General features: G+C 40.7%; 1 protein-coding gene across 1 annotated transcript in view; it reads right to left on the reverse strand.

Annotated features, from left to right (window-relative positions):
• The window catches only part of SNX30 (sorting nexin family member 30), a 120,742-nt gene that overhangs the window by 40,604 nt on the left and 65,427 nt on the right, over window positions 1-14,711 (reverse strand). Inside the window, exon 4 of the mRNA XM_017530366.2 lies at window positions 4,177-4,335. Within this exon, the coding sequence (XP_017385855.1) occupies window positions 4,177-4,335 (159 nt within the window). The remainder of the gene's footprint in view (window positions 1-4,176; window positions 4,336-14,711) is intronic.

Here is a 14,711-nt window from a genome sequence, read left to right on the forward strand (position 1 = left end):
TTGAGACAGAGTTTTACTCCTGTTGCCCAGACTGGAGTGCAATGACACAATCTCGGCACACCGCAACCTCCAACTTCCAGGTTCAAGCAATTCTCCTGCTTCAACCTCCCGAGTAGCTAGGATTACAGGCATGCACCATTATGTCCAGCTAATTTTGTATTTTAACATAGAGGGGGTTTCTCCATGTTGGTCAGGCTGGTCTCGAACTCCTGACCTCAGAGTGCTGGGATTACAGGCATGAGCCACCACTGGGATTATGGGCATGAGCACCCGCGCCCAGCCTGTTCAAGTTTTTCATTATAATGATGGGTGTGTTAAGCCTCAGGAAACAGAATCTCTCTGACCTTCTCCTGCCTCCTCCCAAGGCAGGACTTGAATATTCCCCAGCCTTTCTGACTATGGGTCAAAAGGCCCTCATTCCAGACAGGGTCTTTCCCCACACCCTGGAGAAAGGAATGCTGCTGTCATGAAGCTTCCACAAAAATCCAAGAGAACTAGGTTCCAAGAAATTCTGGAGAGCTGAACATGTGGAGTTTCCTAAAGGGTAGTACACCCAGGGAGGGCATGGAATCTCCATGTCCCTTCCTCTACACCTTGCCCAATGCAACTCTTCAACTGTATCCTTTGTGATATCCTTTATAATAAACTGGTAACTATGTTTCTCCGGGTCCTCTGAGCTGCTCCAGCAAATTAATGGAACCCAAAGAAGGGGTCACAGAAAGCCCAGCTTGAAGCTGGCTGGTCAGAAGCTCTGGAGGCTTGAGCTTCATGTCTGAGATCTGGAAGCTCTCAGACTTGGGGACTGAGTCCTCAACCTGTGGGATCTGATGCTATCTCCATGTAAATAATGTGGGAATTAAACTGGTGGACAACCAGCTGTCAACTGCTGCTTAGTGTCTGGGCAAAATCCTGGTCCCCACCCCCGACCCCATAATTTGGTCACAGAAATCTTCTTCTGTGTGGATGACAACTGCTGTTGTTTGGGAGCAGAGGAAAATCATGGTTTCAGAGTTTTTCTTGAACACCTATCCACACCTTCCCCCAACCAAGGGCCTTGCCCTACCAATTATCCCGTCTGTCTGTGTCTTCAGCTGCTAATCCTTCAGCATGTAAAATACACCCAAGGCTGACCCATCTTAAAAACAGCAGCAATCTCCTCTAGTTCCTCTCCACCTCTCTCCTTCCCTTCAGAGTCTGGCTGCCTGAGACAGTATCCTAAAGACTCCACCTCCCCTTCTGACCTCCCGCACTCTAGACAAGAAGCATCTGCAAAGGCACAAGGCCTTCATAAGACTAGAACTGATGCCTCAGAGTTCTTGGAATTACCTCTGCAGACGGCGTTTTTAGAAGTGCCACTACAGTCAAATGGACTCACTGGACTGCACAGGCTCCACCTCAAGGAGAGCTCTGAATGGGTGTCCTAGTTAACCAAGTTAATTTACATGTTGAATAAAGTTATGTAGTATTATCTATCTGACTGCCATACCCACTCTGCCAAAGATGAAAATATTGACTTGAATGTAGTTGCTATTGAGTGTCCCTATTTCTCCCAGCATTACTGGCTGCTACTGCTTTTTTCTTTTAATATATAGAGATGGGGTCTCACCATGTTGCTCAGGCTGCACATGAACTCCTGGGCTCAGGTGATCTACCTGCCTTGGCCTCCCAAAGTGTTGGGTGTTATACGCATGGGCCACCATGCACAGCCTTACTGGCTTCTTCTTAAGAGCACTTCTAATTTGTTGATAAACTCATGTTATCACAAGGAAAAGGAAGAGTGTCTCTGCATTCCCTAAGGCAGAACATGAAATGTCATCCAAGAACAAGATCGAGTTATTCAAGGCATGTGAAACGAAAAAAACGAGGGAGCTGGAGGGGGGGAATAAGGTGCTGCCATTTAAGGGGCATAGAGTTTCAGATCCGCAAGATGAAAAAGTTCTGAAGATGAGTTGCATAACAATTTAAATATACTTACCACTACGGAACTGTATACTTAGAAACTGTTAGGATGGCAAATGCTATGTGTATTTTATCACAATTTTAAAAATGTTTAAAGAGAAGATAAGGCTGTTTAGCTGCTGGGTGTGGTGGCTCATGCCTGTAATCCCAGCACGTTGGGAGGCCGAGGTGGGCGGATCACCTGAGGTCAGGAATTGGAGACCAGCCTGGCCAACATGGTGAAACCCCATCTCTACTAAAAATACAAAAATTAGCCAGATGTGGTGGCGTGCGCCTGTAATCCTACTTATTCAGGAGGCTGAGGCAGGAGAATTGTTTTAACCTGGGAGGTGGAGGTTGCAGTAAGCTGAGCTCACGCCACTGCACTCCACCCTGAGCAACAGAACAAGACTCTGTCTTAAAAAAAAAAAAAAAAGAAAGAAAAGAAAAAAGAAAAGATAAGGCTATTTAGCGCATTTTGTTCGGCAAGGGATACTGAACTAGGGCTGGAATTTGTTCTGTTTAAAGCCACCTCTCCTGTGTTCATTCACATGGAGTTAGATTTTGATCGAGACAGTATAGGACCTTATATTTTTTTTAAGTCATTTTCATACTGCTTGGCCCACAGATAGATAAATCTCCTTCTCTCTCTCTCTCTCTCTCTCTCTCTCTCTCTCTCTCTCTCTCTCTCTCCTACTTATTCTTCATACAGATTCCTAACAACCAGGGGTCCAAGCTTTTCCCTCCCTTTTCTTTTTTGTTCCGTAAACATGACTGTACTTGAGTGCTTTCTGGAAAACGGATCTTGGGTGAGAAAGTGAATTGTACTTTTGGAGAACAGGATGTATTCTACTTTGAGTATGAGTTGAAAGGATTATACCTGAGGATTAGTTCACCAGGAAATATTTATTTTTAAAAGGTGTACCATTCCAACCTGCAGGCGGAGAAAGCCTCCGGGAAAAAGACACACTGACTTGGGAAGCTGAAAGGCTCAATGCCAACTGAGGTTATAAAACAAAACTAAAGAACTCTGTCATGTGGCTTCCACTGAATGAAGAATGGCACACTCTCGGAAGTCTTTAATGTCAACTAACGTTATCTATAAAGATTTCTCAATTTTGCAGACTTGAAAAACTAGAAAGTATCTGGACCACAATACCCTTCCCAACATGGAACATGTCACATATAGCCTGAACAGGGGAATCTGATACCTGAAACCAAACAGATGGCACTGGAAGGAAGCTAGCAGGAGTGTCTGAGCATGTGACCCCACTTCTGCAGACCGTGAGAGCACAGCACCTCAGGTTTTCTGCCCAGTTCTGCCAACAGGGAAGTGCAGAGAAAGAAAGACCAGTGAACAACTAACTTGTGTCTGACTACACAGAATCTGGCAACTGTGTAGGACCCAAATGTTTTATGTGGCAAATGCCCACCTGACAGGAACAGAATCGCAGGTAAATAACAATCAGGCAGTGTGATACACAGGGACAGTGTGGCCTCAGTAGCCACAAAGACACAATCTGAAATCCTAGTGACGCTACCTGAACAAGGACAAGCTCGCGGAACTTGAGTCTCCTTGTCCGTAAATGTGGCTGCAAGTCATCACTCAAAGCGCCCTTATGAAGAACACCCTCACCAAACACTTAAATGTTCCTTCTCTTCCGTGTCCATTGTTGGCCAGGCTAGGCTCACCCAGTAATACTGCCAAGAGTGTTTAAGGAAACACTTAGCTTTGCTTTTGGCAGAGCAAATATTCTAACTTCCTCTGCAGCTGCAAGTGGATGGGGCCCAGGGTGGGGTGAGGACGGATCTCCTAAATTCTAACATAGAATCCATCTATATGGATTTGCTAATACCAAAAAAAACATGCTAATGCACAGAGGCACCCAAAAAAAAGAACAATTTTATGACAACCCTGTTATAGTGAACCATTCATTCATGAAGGTGGTTTATGAAAGATCAAAACAACTTTTTTTATTTTTTAAAAGAGATAGGGTCTCACACTGTCACCCAGGCTGCAGTGCAGTGGCACAATCACAGCTCACTGAAGCCTCAAACTCCTGGGCTCAAGCTATTCTGCTTTAGTCTCCCAAGTAGCTGGGACTACAGACGCACAACATCACACTCAGCTATTTGTTAAAATTTTGTGTAGAGACCAAGTCTTGCTCAAAACAGCTTTTAAGAACGAACCCCAAGAATGGCAATTTGGGAGAAGAGCATGTAAACCTCTGCCCTTACCTTGGCAGTAAGGAAAATATTAAAGTATTCATTGAAAGAGAGCACAGGATGATCCGTAATTCTTTTTAGAAATTTATCCAAAGCCTTTCTTCTGGTCTCCACAAACTCTTCTGAAAAACGATCCACAACACCTTTTACCACAAACTTCTCAGGAAGAGGCTACGAAGACATGAAGAAAGAAATCAGAATAATTGATGAGATGGTACAAGGAAAAACAACCAGGCTAGCACCCAGCTCTATTATCCCTCTGTGCAAGAAAAGTATTTCTTAATCAGGCACATTGTCATGTAGCCATTAATATAAAGATTTCTGAAAAATATAAAGTAAATATCCTGTCAATTTTATAATGCAAGAAATAAAGCACTAAATTATAGTCTCCAAAATACAGAAAAGTAGATATTTATGGAGTAAAGTCAACAGTACAGTTATTTTTACATTGCTTGATGTACACATGATATGACAGAAAACGTATGGCATGATAGGAAGGAAGGAAGGAAGGGAGGGAAGGAGGGGGGAGGGAGGGAGGGAGGAATGGATGGAGAGAGGGAGGAAGGGATGGAGGGACAGAGGGGAAAAGAAAAGAAAGGGGGGAGGGAGAAGAGAAGAGAGAGAAAAAAAGAGAGAACTGAGAGAGAAAGAAAAGCAAGCAAGCAGGCAGACATCAACCACATAAAATGCATTTAAATATCTTAAGATTCTAATCTAGTACTTCATTCCCCATTCATACTTGGTGAATGAAGAAATAAGAACATTAGGTAAATTCATGTATCTAAAAAAAATACCTTTTCTAAGTCAATTTTTTTGGTTTAGGTTTATACTCAAAAAATCTTTAAAATGTAATTTCCTTTATTCCCCTTACTCAAATAAATTTCTCTATCATACTGACTTAGAGCCGATGCTGTGGGTAATTTAAAACTATGTGCCTACCAAGGGATCTCTGAGCTTTTAACCTATTTCCACAGTAGTTTGATCAAATGCTTGATTTAAAAGCCTTCTTTATTATTACTACCACAGGGAAAAGAAGTGTCTGCTATGCACACGTTTTAAAATACTTGAGCTGTGAAATACTTTTAAAATTGTACATTTAAAAAATGGGCCCAGCCTGGCCAGCATGGTGAAACTCCATCTCTACTAAAAATACAAATTTAGTCAGCTGTGATGGCAGGCACCTATAATCCTAGCTACTCGGGAAGCTAAGGCAGGGAATCACTTGAACCCAGGAGGCAGAGGTTGCAGTAAGCTGAGATCGCGCCATTGCACTCCAGCCTAGGCAACAGAGCAAGACTCCATCTCAAAAAANCCTGTAATCCCAGCACTTTGGGAGGCCAAGGCAGGTAGATCACCAGGTCAGGAGTTCAGGAGCAGCCCGACCAACATGGTGAAACCCCATCTCTACTAAAAATACAAAAATTAGTCAGGTATGGTGGCACATTCCTGTATTCCCAGCTACTCAGGAGACTGAGGCAAAAGAATTGCTTGAACCCGGAAGGCGGAGATTGCAGTGAACCGAGATTGCATCACTGCACTATAGCCTGGGCAACAAGAGCGAAACTCAGTTTCAAAAATAAAAAAAAAAAAATAAAAACTAAAAACTAGGCAACTAAATCTAATAGATATTTCTCCAGAAAGATACACAAATGGCCAAGAAGCACATGAAAGGATGCTTAACATCACTAGCCATCAGGAAAATGCAAGTCCAACCATCATGAGGTGCCATTTCATACCTACTAGGATGGCTGTAATCTGGAAAAAAAAAAAAAAAAGTGTTGGTGAGGATGTGGAGAAATCAGAACCTTTATACATTGCTGGTGGGAATGTAAAACATGCAGCCACTGTGGAGAAGAGTTTGGTGGTTCCTCAATCAGTTAAATATAGAATTACCATATAACTCAGCAATTCCACTCACAGATTTATGCCCAAAAGAACTGAAAGCAAGGCTGGGCATGGTGGCTCATGCTTGTAATCCCAGCACTTTGGGAGGCCAACGCAGGTGGATAGCCTCAGCTCAGGAGTTCAAGACCAGCCTGGGCAACATGGTGAAACCGCGTCTCTACCAAAAATATTAAATACAAAAACAATTAGCTGGGGATGGTGGCTTGCACCTGTAGTCCCAGCTATTCAGGAGGCAGAGGCGGGAGGATCACTTGAGCTCGCAAGATGGGGAAGTTGCAGTGAGCGGAGATCGTGCCACTGCACTCCAGCCTGGATGACAGAGACCTCATCGCAAATAAACAAATATTTTTAAAAACTTTTAAAAAAGAATTCAAAGCCAGTGCTCAAACAAAATTTTGTACACAAATAGTCATAACATCCCTGTTTACAATGGCCAAAAGGCAGAAACAATCCCAATGTCCATCAACATGTGAATGGGCAAACAAAATGTGGCATGTCCATGCAATGGACTATGATTTGGTCATAAAAAAAAAATGAATGAAGCACTAAAACATGCTACATTGTAGAAAAACCTTGAAAACATTACGGTAAATCAAAGCAGCCAGATACAAAAGGACATATATATGATTCCATTCATGTGAAATATCCAGAATACGCAAATCCATTGAGACAGAAAGTAGATGAGTGGTTGCTGGGGACTGGAGAGAACGGGGGAAATGAGATATGACTGCTTCATGGGTACAGGGTTTCCTTCTGGGGTGATTTTAAAACTTCTGAAACTTTTCAGAAGGTGGTGATAGTTGCACAACATTGTGAATGTACTTGACACCACTGAACTGTAGGCTATAAAACGGTATTACGTTTATTAGCACAATAAAAGAGCACATTACATATCTCAAAGTCATAGAGCATAAGAATAACACCAGCACTTATTAATCTACCAGTCAACTTGACAGAACACTGCCGCTGACAAAGCTCCTCGTCTGCAGATCCCACTTACTCCTGTCCCCATGAGGGAACTACAATCCTCAATTTTTTGGTCATGGCTCCCTATGAGTTTCAGTTTTAAAACAATGTTTTGTTTGCTGAACTTGTTTTTTAACTTTATAAAAAATAAAACTACAGTGAATGCGTCACTTAAAGAAAGAGATACGTTCTGAGAAACACACTGTCAGGCAATTTCATCACCACGTGAACATCAGAGAGTGCATCTACCCAAACCCAGATGGTGCGGCTACTACACACCTAGGCTACATGATATAGGCTATTGCTCCTAGCAAGTTACTGCACTGACTACTGTAGGCAACTGTAACACAATGGCAAGTACTTGGGTATCTAAACAAATTTAAACGTAGAAAAGGTACAGTAAAAATACAGTATTATAATCTTATGGGACCACCATCTATATGCCATCCGCCATTGACCGAAATGTCATTATGCAGTACACAACCGTATACTTCACTTTCGTCATTCAACATCTTTCTGGGACTTATCCATATTGATGTACGTTGAGCTATAGGAAAATAATTTTACTTTTCTATAGTCACATACCACGTAACTGACTGTATGACAAATTGCCCTCTCCTGCCTGTGAACATGTACATGATCGTGTGAATGGTTTACAGCATTATGGCCCTACTAACAATGCTGCTGAGAACACTCATGTAGATCCATCCTCTTTAGAAAATGCCAAGTCTCTTTAGGGAATAAACCAAGGATGGCCAAGTAGGTGTATAAAGACAACCACATGGTTTTTCCTTTAATATGTTAAGTGGTAAATTAATGTATTTTCTAATGTTAAACCAACCTAGCCATTCAAGTTCAAAGTAGTAGGAGATTAAACACAAGATTTAACTCCACAAACTCCTCAAACCCCCATAATACGGCAATAAAGAGGATATCTTAGTTATAAACACTGAAGGACAAAAACAAATCAGAAATAAGACATAGCAACAAGGATTAGTGGACTCAGTCAATCCAAAAAAGTGGAATACTAGGGCACTTGGAATAGGCCTAGTAAACCAAGATTTAGAACACAAAACCTTGAAAAGATTTAGAATTGGTAACACCAACACTTCACCCCTGGAAAAGAAGTATCTGGAGTATGAGGGAATTCAGTGGCCTCAGCTTCAAAGAGCTTTAGAAAGTCAGTATGCTTTAGCTGTCAAGAGTAAAGATTCTCCCCAGAAGCAACACCACACATCTACAACCATCTGATCTTTGACACACCTGACAAAAACAAGCAATGGGGAAAGGACTCCAGGTTTAATACATGGTGTTGGGAAAACTGACTAGCAATGTGCAGAAAGCATAAACTGGACCCCATCTGTCACCTTACACTAAAATTAACAGATGGATTAAAGATTTAAACATAAAACCTAGCACCATAAAAACCCTAGAAGAAAACGTAGGCAAAACCATCCAGGACATAGGCATAGGCAAGGACTTCATGACTAAAACATCAAAAGCAATGGCAACAAAAGCCAAGACAGACAATGGGATCTAATTAAACTCCAGAGCTTCTGTGCAGCAAAAGAAACAACCATTAGAGTGAACTGGCAAACAACAGAATGGGAACAAATTTTTGCAATCTACCCATCTGACAAAGGGCTAATATCCAGAATCTATGAAGAACTAAAACAGATACACAAGAAAGAAACAAACAACCTGATTCAAAAGTGGGCAAAGGACATGAACAGACACTTTTCAAAAGAAGATATACATGAGGGCAACAAACATGAAAAAATGCTCATCACTGGTCAGTAGAGAAATGCAAATCAAAAAAAAAAAGAAAGAAAGAAAAAAAGGTAAAGATTCTGATGCCACGCTTCCTGGGTTTATCTTTCAACTTTGCTGTCTACTAGCTGCTGGCCTTAGGTCAAGTTCTATACATCTCTTGGTACCTCAATAAGTTGGTGCTAGGCAAAAACTAATAGCACCAACTTCATAGGGTTGTCATGAAGATTAAATTAGCTGACAGGCTGAAAGTGCTTTGAATGATTCCTACCACAGACTAAACACAAATCTGTGTGTCTTTGTTGTAAGACTGGCAGCAGCTTCGGGGGACTACTAATCTTCAGGGACATCCAGTGTTCATTTAACCTTGACATGGTGGGAGTGTTCAGAAAAGATGCTACGAATACCGGAGGATTCTTGATAACAGAGCAGGAATTCCAAAGGGCACAGTGGAAAGGTTTGTAAATGAAAGAAGAGAGGGGAATAGAGTCAGGAATAAAATTACAGAGCCACACAGGGATAACATGTCCACATGCGACACCCAGCAGAGCTTATACTTGAGCAGAATATCAGAAATGAAGTGCTGGATCAGATGTATGGGCCACTCAGCCCGACGCTGGCCCAGTCCAAAGACTGAGAAATTATCTTCGTGGGATATGGTTATCCTTTAGGATAATTCCTTTATTCTGGTCAGTTCTTCTCTCCGCCATTCTCATACTCTAGCTTTTCTGAAGATTACTAAGCAGATTACTATCTTTCCGAAGTGGGAACAGGGTAAAAGAGCATCAGATGGAAATTTCCTAACTATCTTGCTCCCTCCACAGAAGCCCACCTACTGGGCATCACCCTCACCTCCATTTCTTAGTCCCTGTGGACAACAATCCCACCTCCCTTAAAGCTAAGCATTCCATCTGTGTCCTTGACCCATTTGTTCGTTTTTAAAAACTTTAAAAAAACTGAAAGCAGGTGATCAAACAAAATTTTGTACACAAATAATCATAACAGCCCTATATACAATGGCCAAAAGGTAGAAATAACCCAAATGTCCATCAGCATGTGAATGGGCAAACAAAATGTGGCGTGTCCAAAACAGATAAATGACAGGTGCACCTGTCATTAATCTCGTCCCTGTATCTTCAACATCTCCTGCTCATCCAGCTCTATTCCAAAAATCTGTAAAAAATATGGTTGGTTTTTCTTCCTAAAAAATATGAATCCAACCACCCCTTGACCTTCTATCTTCTTCCTTCTCCTTCCTGGCTCATTCAATCTTTTTAAAAGGAGTCACTTACCTTGACTTCATTGTATCCCACTGATTTCTCAACCCCTAGCCTCAAAACAAAACTGGCTGTGATACTGCCTCAGTGCTGCATTTCTCTGCCCTATCCCCACCCAGTGCAGAAACGGCCCTTTTAAAATTGAGTGCCAATGACTTTCTAATTACCAAATCCAGTGGATATCTTTTTGTTCTTACTTCATGAGTCCTGTTGTGATACTCTCATTTGCTTCTGCTGAATAGGACTTGACAGGATGGCCTCAGGCACAAGTAAGTGGTTAGGAGTGCCTCACTTAACATAAGGATGACAATCTAAAATAGGGTCCCAGTCTTCAGATTTAGCACACTGAACTTATGTTTCATCAATTGGGGAGCTTGCTATTTAAAGGAATCCTCTGGTGAATCCTTCTGCAAGCAGAATTTCCTTCTCTCTTAAGCGTTATTATTTCCAAATGCATGTAGCTTCGGAAATTTCTTCCTATTTCAAGATTCCTTAATGGGACACATCTATTCTCAGCCTCACCTCTATTACTTTCTGGGTTGTTTACACATAGGAATCTGGGTTGCTGGTGAAATCAAGTCCATTAATAGTCTGTAAATCACATCATGTCAATGAAGAGCTCAACACAACTCCATAACCAAACAGCACATGTCTAATAAACGTCAAGTATTTTTATTAATTTGTAAGCATTGAGAACAGAAAGTAAAAAGTGCTGGGATTACAGGCATGAGCCACCACACCCCGCCAAAAATGTCTTAAAAAATCAAACAGAAAGCAAATATACAGATATATTTATGTAAATATATTTATATATACATATTTATAAGTTCTACCTGTAAGTACATAAATATATATATTTATATTTATGTAAATATATATATACAGTTTAGGCAAAAATGTTTTTTTTTTTTTGGAAACGGAGTCTTGTTCTGTTACCCAGGCTGGAGTGCAGTGCTGTGATCTCGGCTCACTGCAACCTCCGCCTCCCAGCTTAAAGCAATTCTCCTGCCTCAGCCTCCCGAGTAGCTGGTACTACAGGAGCATGCCACCACACCTGGCTAATTTTTGTATTTTTAGTAGAGACGGGGTTTTACCATGTTAGCCAGTCTGGTCTTAAACTCCTGACCTTGTGAGCCAACCGCCTCGGCCTTCCAAAGTGCTGGGATTACAAGCGTGAGCCACCACACCCCACCAAAAATGTCTTAAAAAATAAATTGGGGGAAGCAGGCACAGTGGCTCATGTCCATAATCCTAGCACTTTGGGAGGTCAAACTGGGAGGATTGCTCGAGGCTAAGAGCTCCAGACCAGCTTAGGCAACATAGCAAGACCCCATCTCTACAAAAAATAAAAAATTAGCCAGGCATGGTGGTGCACGCCTGAAGTCCCAGCTACTTTGGAGGCTGTGGTGGGAGGATCACTTCAGCCCAGGAGTTGGAGGCTGCATAAGCTATGGTCATGCCACTGCTCTCCAGCCTGGGTGACAGAGCGAGATCCTGTCTCGAAAAAAAAAAAAAAAAAGTCATTTGAAATCCACTTCTTCATATCCACTAGGATTTTGTTTAAAATAAAATAACAAGTGTTGGCAAATATGCGGAGAAACTGGGTCCTCATACATTTCTAGTGGGAATATAAAATTGTAAGCCATTATGGAAAACAGTTTGAACAACTCAAAAAATTAAACACAGAATTACTATATCATCCAGCAATTTCATTTCTTGTCATGTAGCCAAGGTAACTGAAAACAAGTGCGCAAACAAAATCTTACACAGCCACCAGTGTTGATAGCAGCATTCTTCATTATAACTGGGCTGGGAAAAGGAGGGAATTGAGAGTGATTGCTTAATGTGTATGGAGTTTCTTTTGGGGGTAATGAAAAAGTTCTGGATTAAATAGTGGTGACGGTGTACAACACTGTGAATGTACTAAAAGTCACTGAATTACATACACCTCAAAATGGTTAAAATGGTGATGTGTTATATGGCTTATATTTCCACTTTTTTAAAAAAGGAGACGTGATGGTGGAAGCAGAGATGGTGACAGATATGCTGCTGGCTTTGAAGACAAAGAGGCCATGAGCCAAGGAATGCAGATGGCCCCAAGCACTAGAAAAAGCAGGCAAACAAATTCTCCCCTAGAGCCTTCTGGTAGACTGCAGCCCTAGCCTATATCTTGATACTAGCTCACTAAAACTGATTTTGGACTTTTGATCTCCAGAGCTGTAAGAGAACAAATTTCTGTTGTTTAAGGTACTTCAAAACAAAACAAAATACCTGAGTGTAGTGGGGAGGGAGTGGACAGAGATGAAACAAGATTGGCCACGAGCTGATAAATGTTGAAACTAAGTGATGGAGTTTCAAGGGGACTCATCGTACTGAATCTCTTCAGTATGGTTGATATTTTCTACAATGAAAACATTTTTAAAAACTGAATATACACATACATATGTTGGATCCTGCAAAAAAAAATCCTATTTGCAAAGTATTACAATAATCCATTAAATATTTCAGGGTTTAATTTTGAAATACTGATATTATACAACACTTAGTACTTTAGTAAAGCACTTTCATTGGAAAGCTACTATTCCTGGGCAGGAAATCTAGACAAACATTTCAATTGCTGAATCCTGAAATGTCCATCTTCCTCATCAGCAACTGATTTGCTTCTTCTAAGCAATTCAACAAATATTTAGCACGCATTAAATATTTACATGACAGAGACCTATTTCTCCTACCCTTGTCAAAGCAATAGAAAATATTGCTTCTAAGCAAAAATAACTAGTAAATAAATAAAGGAGCATAGAGATTAAAAGCTTGCCCCCATAAACAACAGTCACCAAGCCCAGTTAAATGCAAAGCATTATGAAGTTCAACCAATGTTTCAATACTTAGTAACTTATCTATTGAGTAAGGTAAATGCAGGTATATTTTTAACAGTACAAAAAAGGAGGAACCAACTAGAAAATTGAGTTTTTATTGTTTCATATTAAAAAAAAAATTGTTGCATGGCAAATTTCTTCTCATTAATTCCTATGAGTTTACTACTGCCCAAAAGAAAACTTGGTGCATAATACAAATATATCCTTTCAGAAAGCTTCCTTCATAAAAACAGAGTTAAACATTAAAATTCCAGGTGAAACTAAACACTGAAGTGTTGACGAAACGTATCTACTTCATCTTCCAAATCTATAGTGTGCGCCCATCTAATTGTGAAATTGCTCTGCTGTGTAGCGAGTGCTCCAGGAAATGAAGAAGTGTCAAACCCACTGAACAAATACAGAAGTAGGATATAGAATGGTGGCTGCCAAGGGTGTGGAGACGGGGAAATGGGGAGTTGTCCAATGGACATAAAGTAATGTTACGAAAGACGAGTAAGTTCCAGATATCTGCTGTACAAAGTGGTATCTATAGTTAACAATACAGGCGTTCTCTCTTATCCGAAGGAGATACGTTCTAAGACCCCCAGCAGATGCCCGACGCCGTGGATGTATTGAACCCTGTATATACTATGATTTTTCCTACATATACATACCTATAATAAAATTTAGAGACAAGGTGTTACTGTGTTGCCCAGGCTGGTCTTGAACTCTTGGACTCAAGTGATCTTCCCACCTATATATATCTATACATATATATATGTATACATATATATATATATGTATATATATATATATATACGCACACATATATATGTATGTATATAATAAAATTTAGTAAATCAGGCACAGTAAGAGATTCACAATAATAATGGAGAACAATTATAACAATATGCTGTAATAAAAGTTATGTGTACAGGGTCTGTCTCTTTCTCTCTCAAAATGTCTTATGGTACTGTCCTCACCCTTCTTCTTGTGATCTCCAGCCTGAGAACCAAGAGGGCTACTAAGGGACTCACAAGTGGGCAGTGTCTACAGCATGGATAGCTGAACAAAGATGACTTATGTCCTAGGTGGGACTGCACGAGATTTCATGACACTATTCAGAACCGCAAACAATGTACAACTTATGAACTGTTTATTTCTGGAATTTTCCATATTTTTGGACTACAGGTAATTGAAACAGTGGAAAGCAAAACCGCAAGTAAGGAGAAACGACTGTACAGTGTTGCACGCTGTAAACTGTGATAAGAGAAGAGATCTCATGTTACACGTTCTTACAAAAAAAAAAAAAAAAACAGCAAAGGGACACAAAAAAACTTCTGAAGGTGATGGATCTGTTTATTACCTTGATTGTGATGATGGTCTCAGGGGTACATACAAGACTATTGAATAGTATGCATTAAATATGTGCCAGGCTATTTTGTATATCAATTACATCTCAATAAAACTTTAAAAAAAAACACTGAGGAAAAAAGTCATAATGAAGACTCTCTGCTGGCTCCAACTATTACATAATGAAGAAAAACACAGTGAACTGCTATTACAAGATGACGAACATATACACCCCGCATACTTCTAATTCCAAGATGGCATTTTAAGAACACATAGTTACTCTTGGCCAGGTACAGTGGCTCATGCCTATAATCTCAGCACTTTAGAAGGCAAAGGCAGGAGGATCGCTTGAGGCCAGGAGTTTGAGATCAGCCTGGGCAACATAGCAAGATCCTGTCTCTACCCCCACAAAAAAAATAGA

This window comes from Cebus imitator, unplaced genomic scaffold, assembly GCF_001604975.1.
Source record: "Cebus imitator isolate Cc_AM_T3 unplaced genomic scaffold, Cebus_imitator-1.0 Scaffold64, whole genome shotgun sequence".
Classification (NCBI taxonomy): Eukaryota; Metazoa; Chordata; class Mammalia; order Primates; family Cebidae; genus Cebus; species Cebus imitator.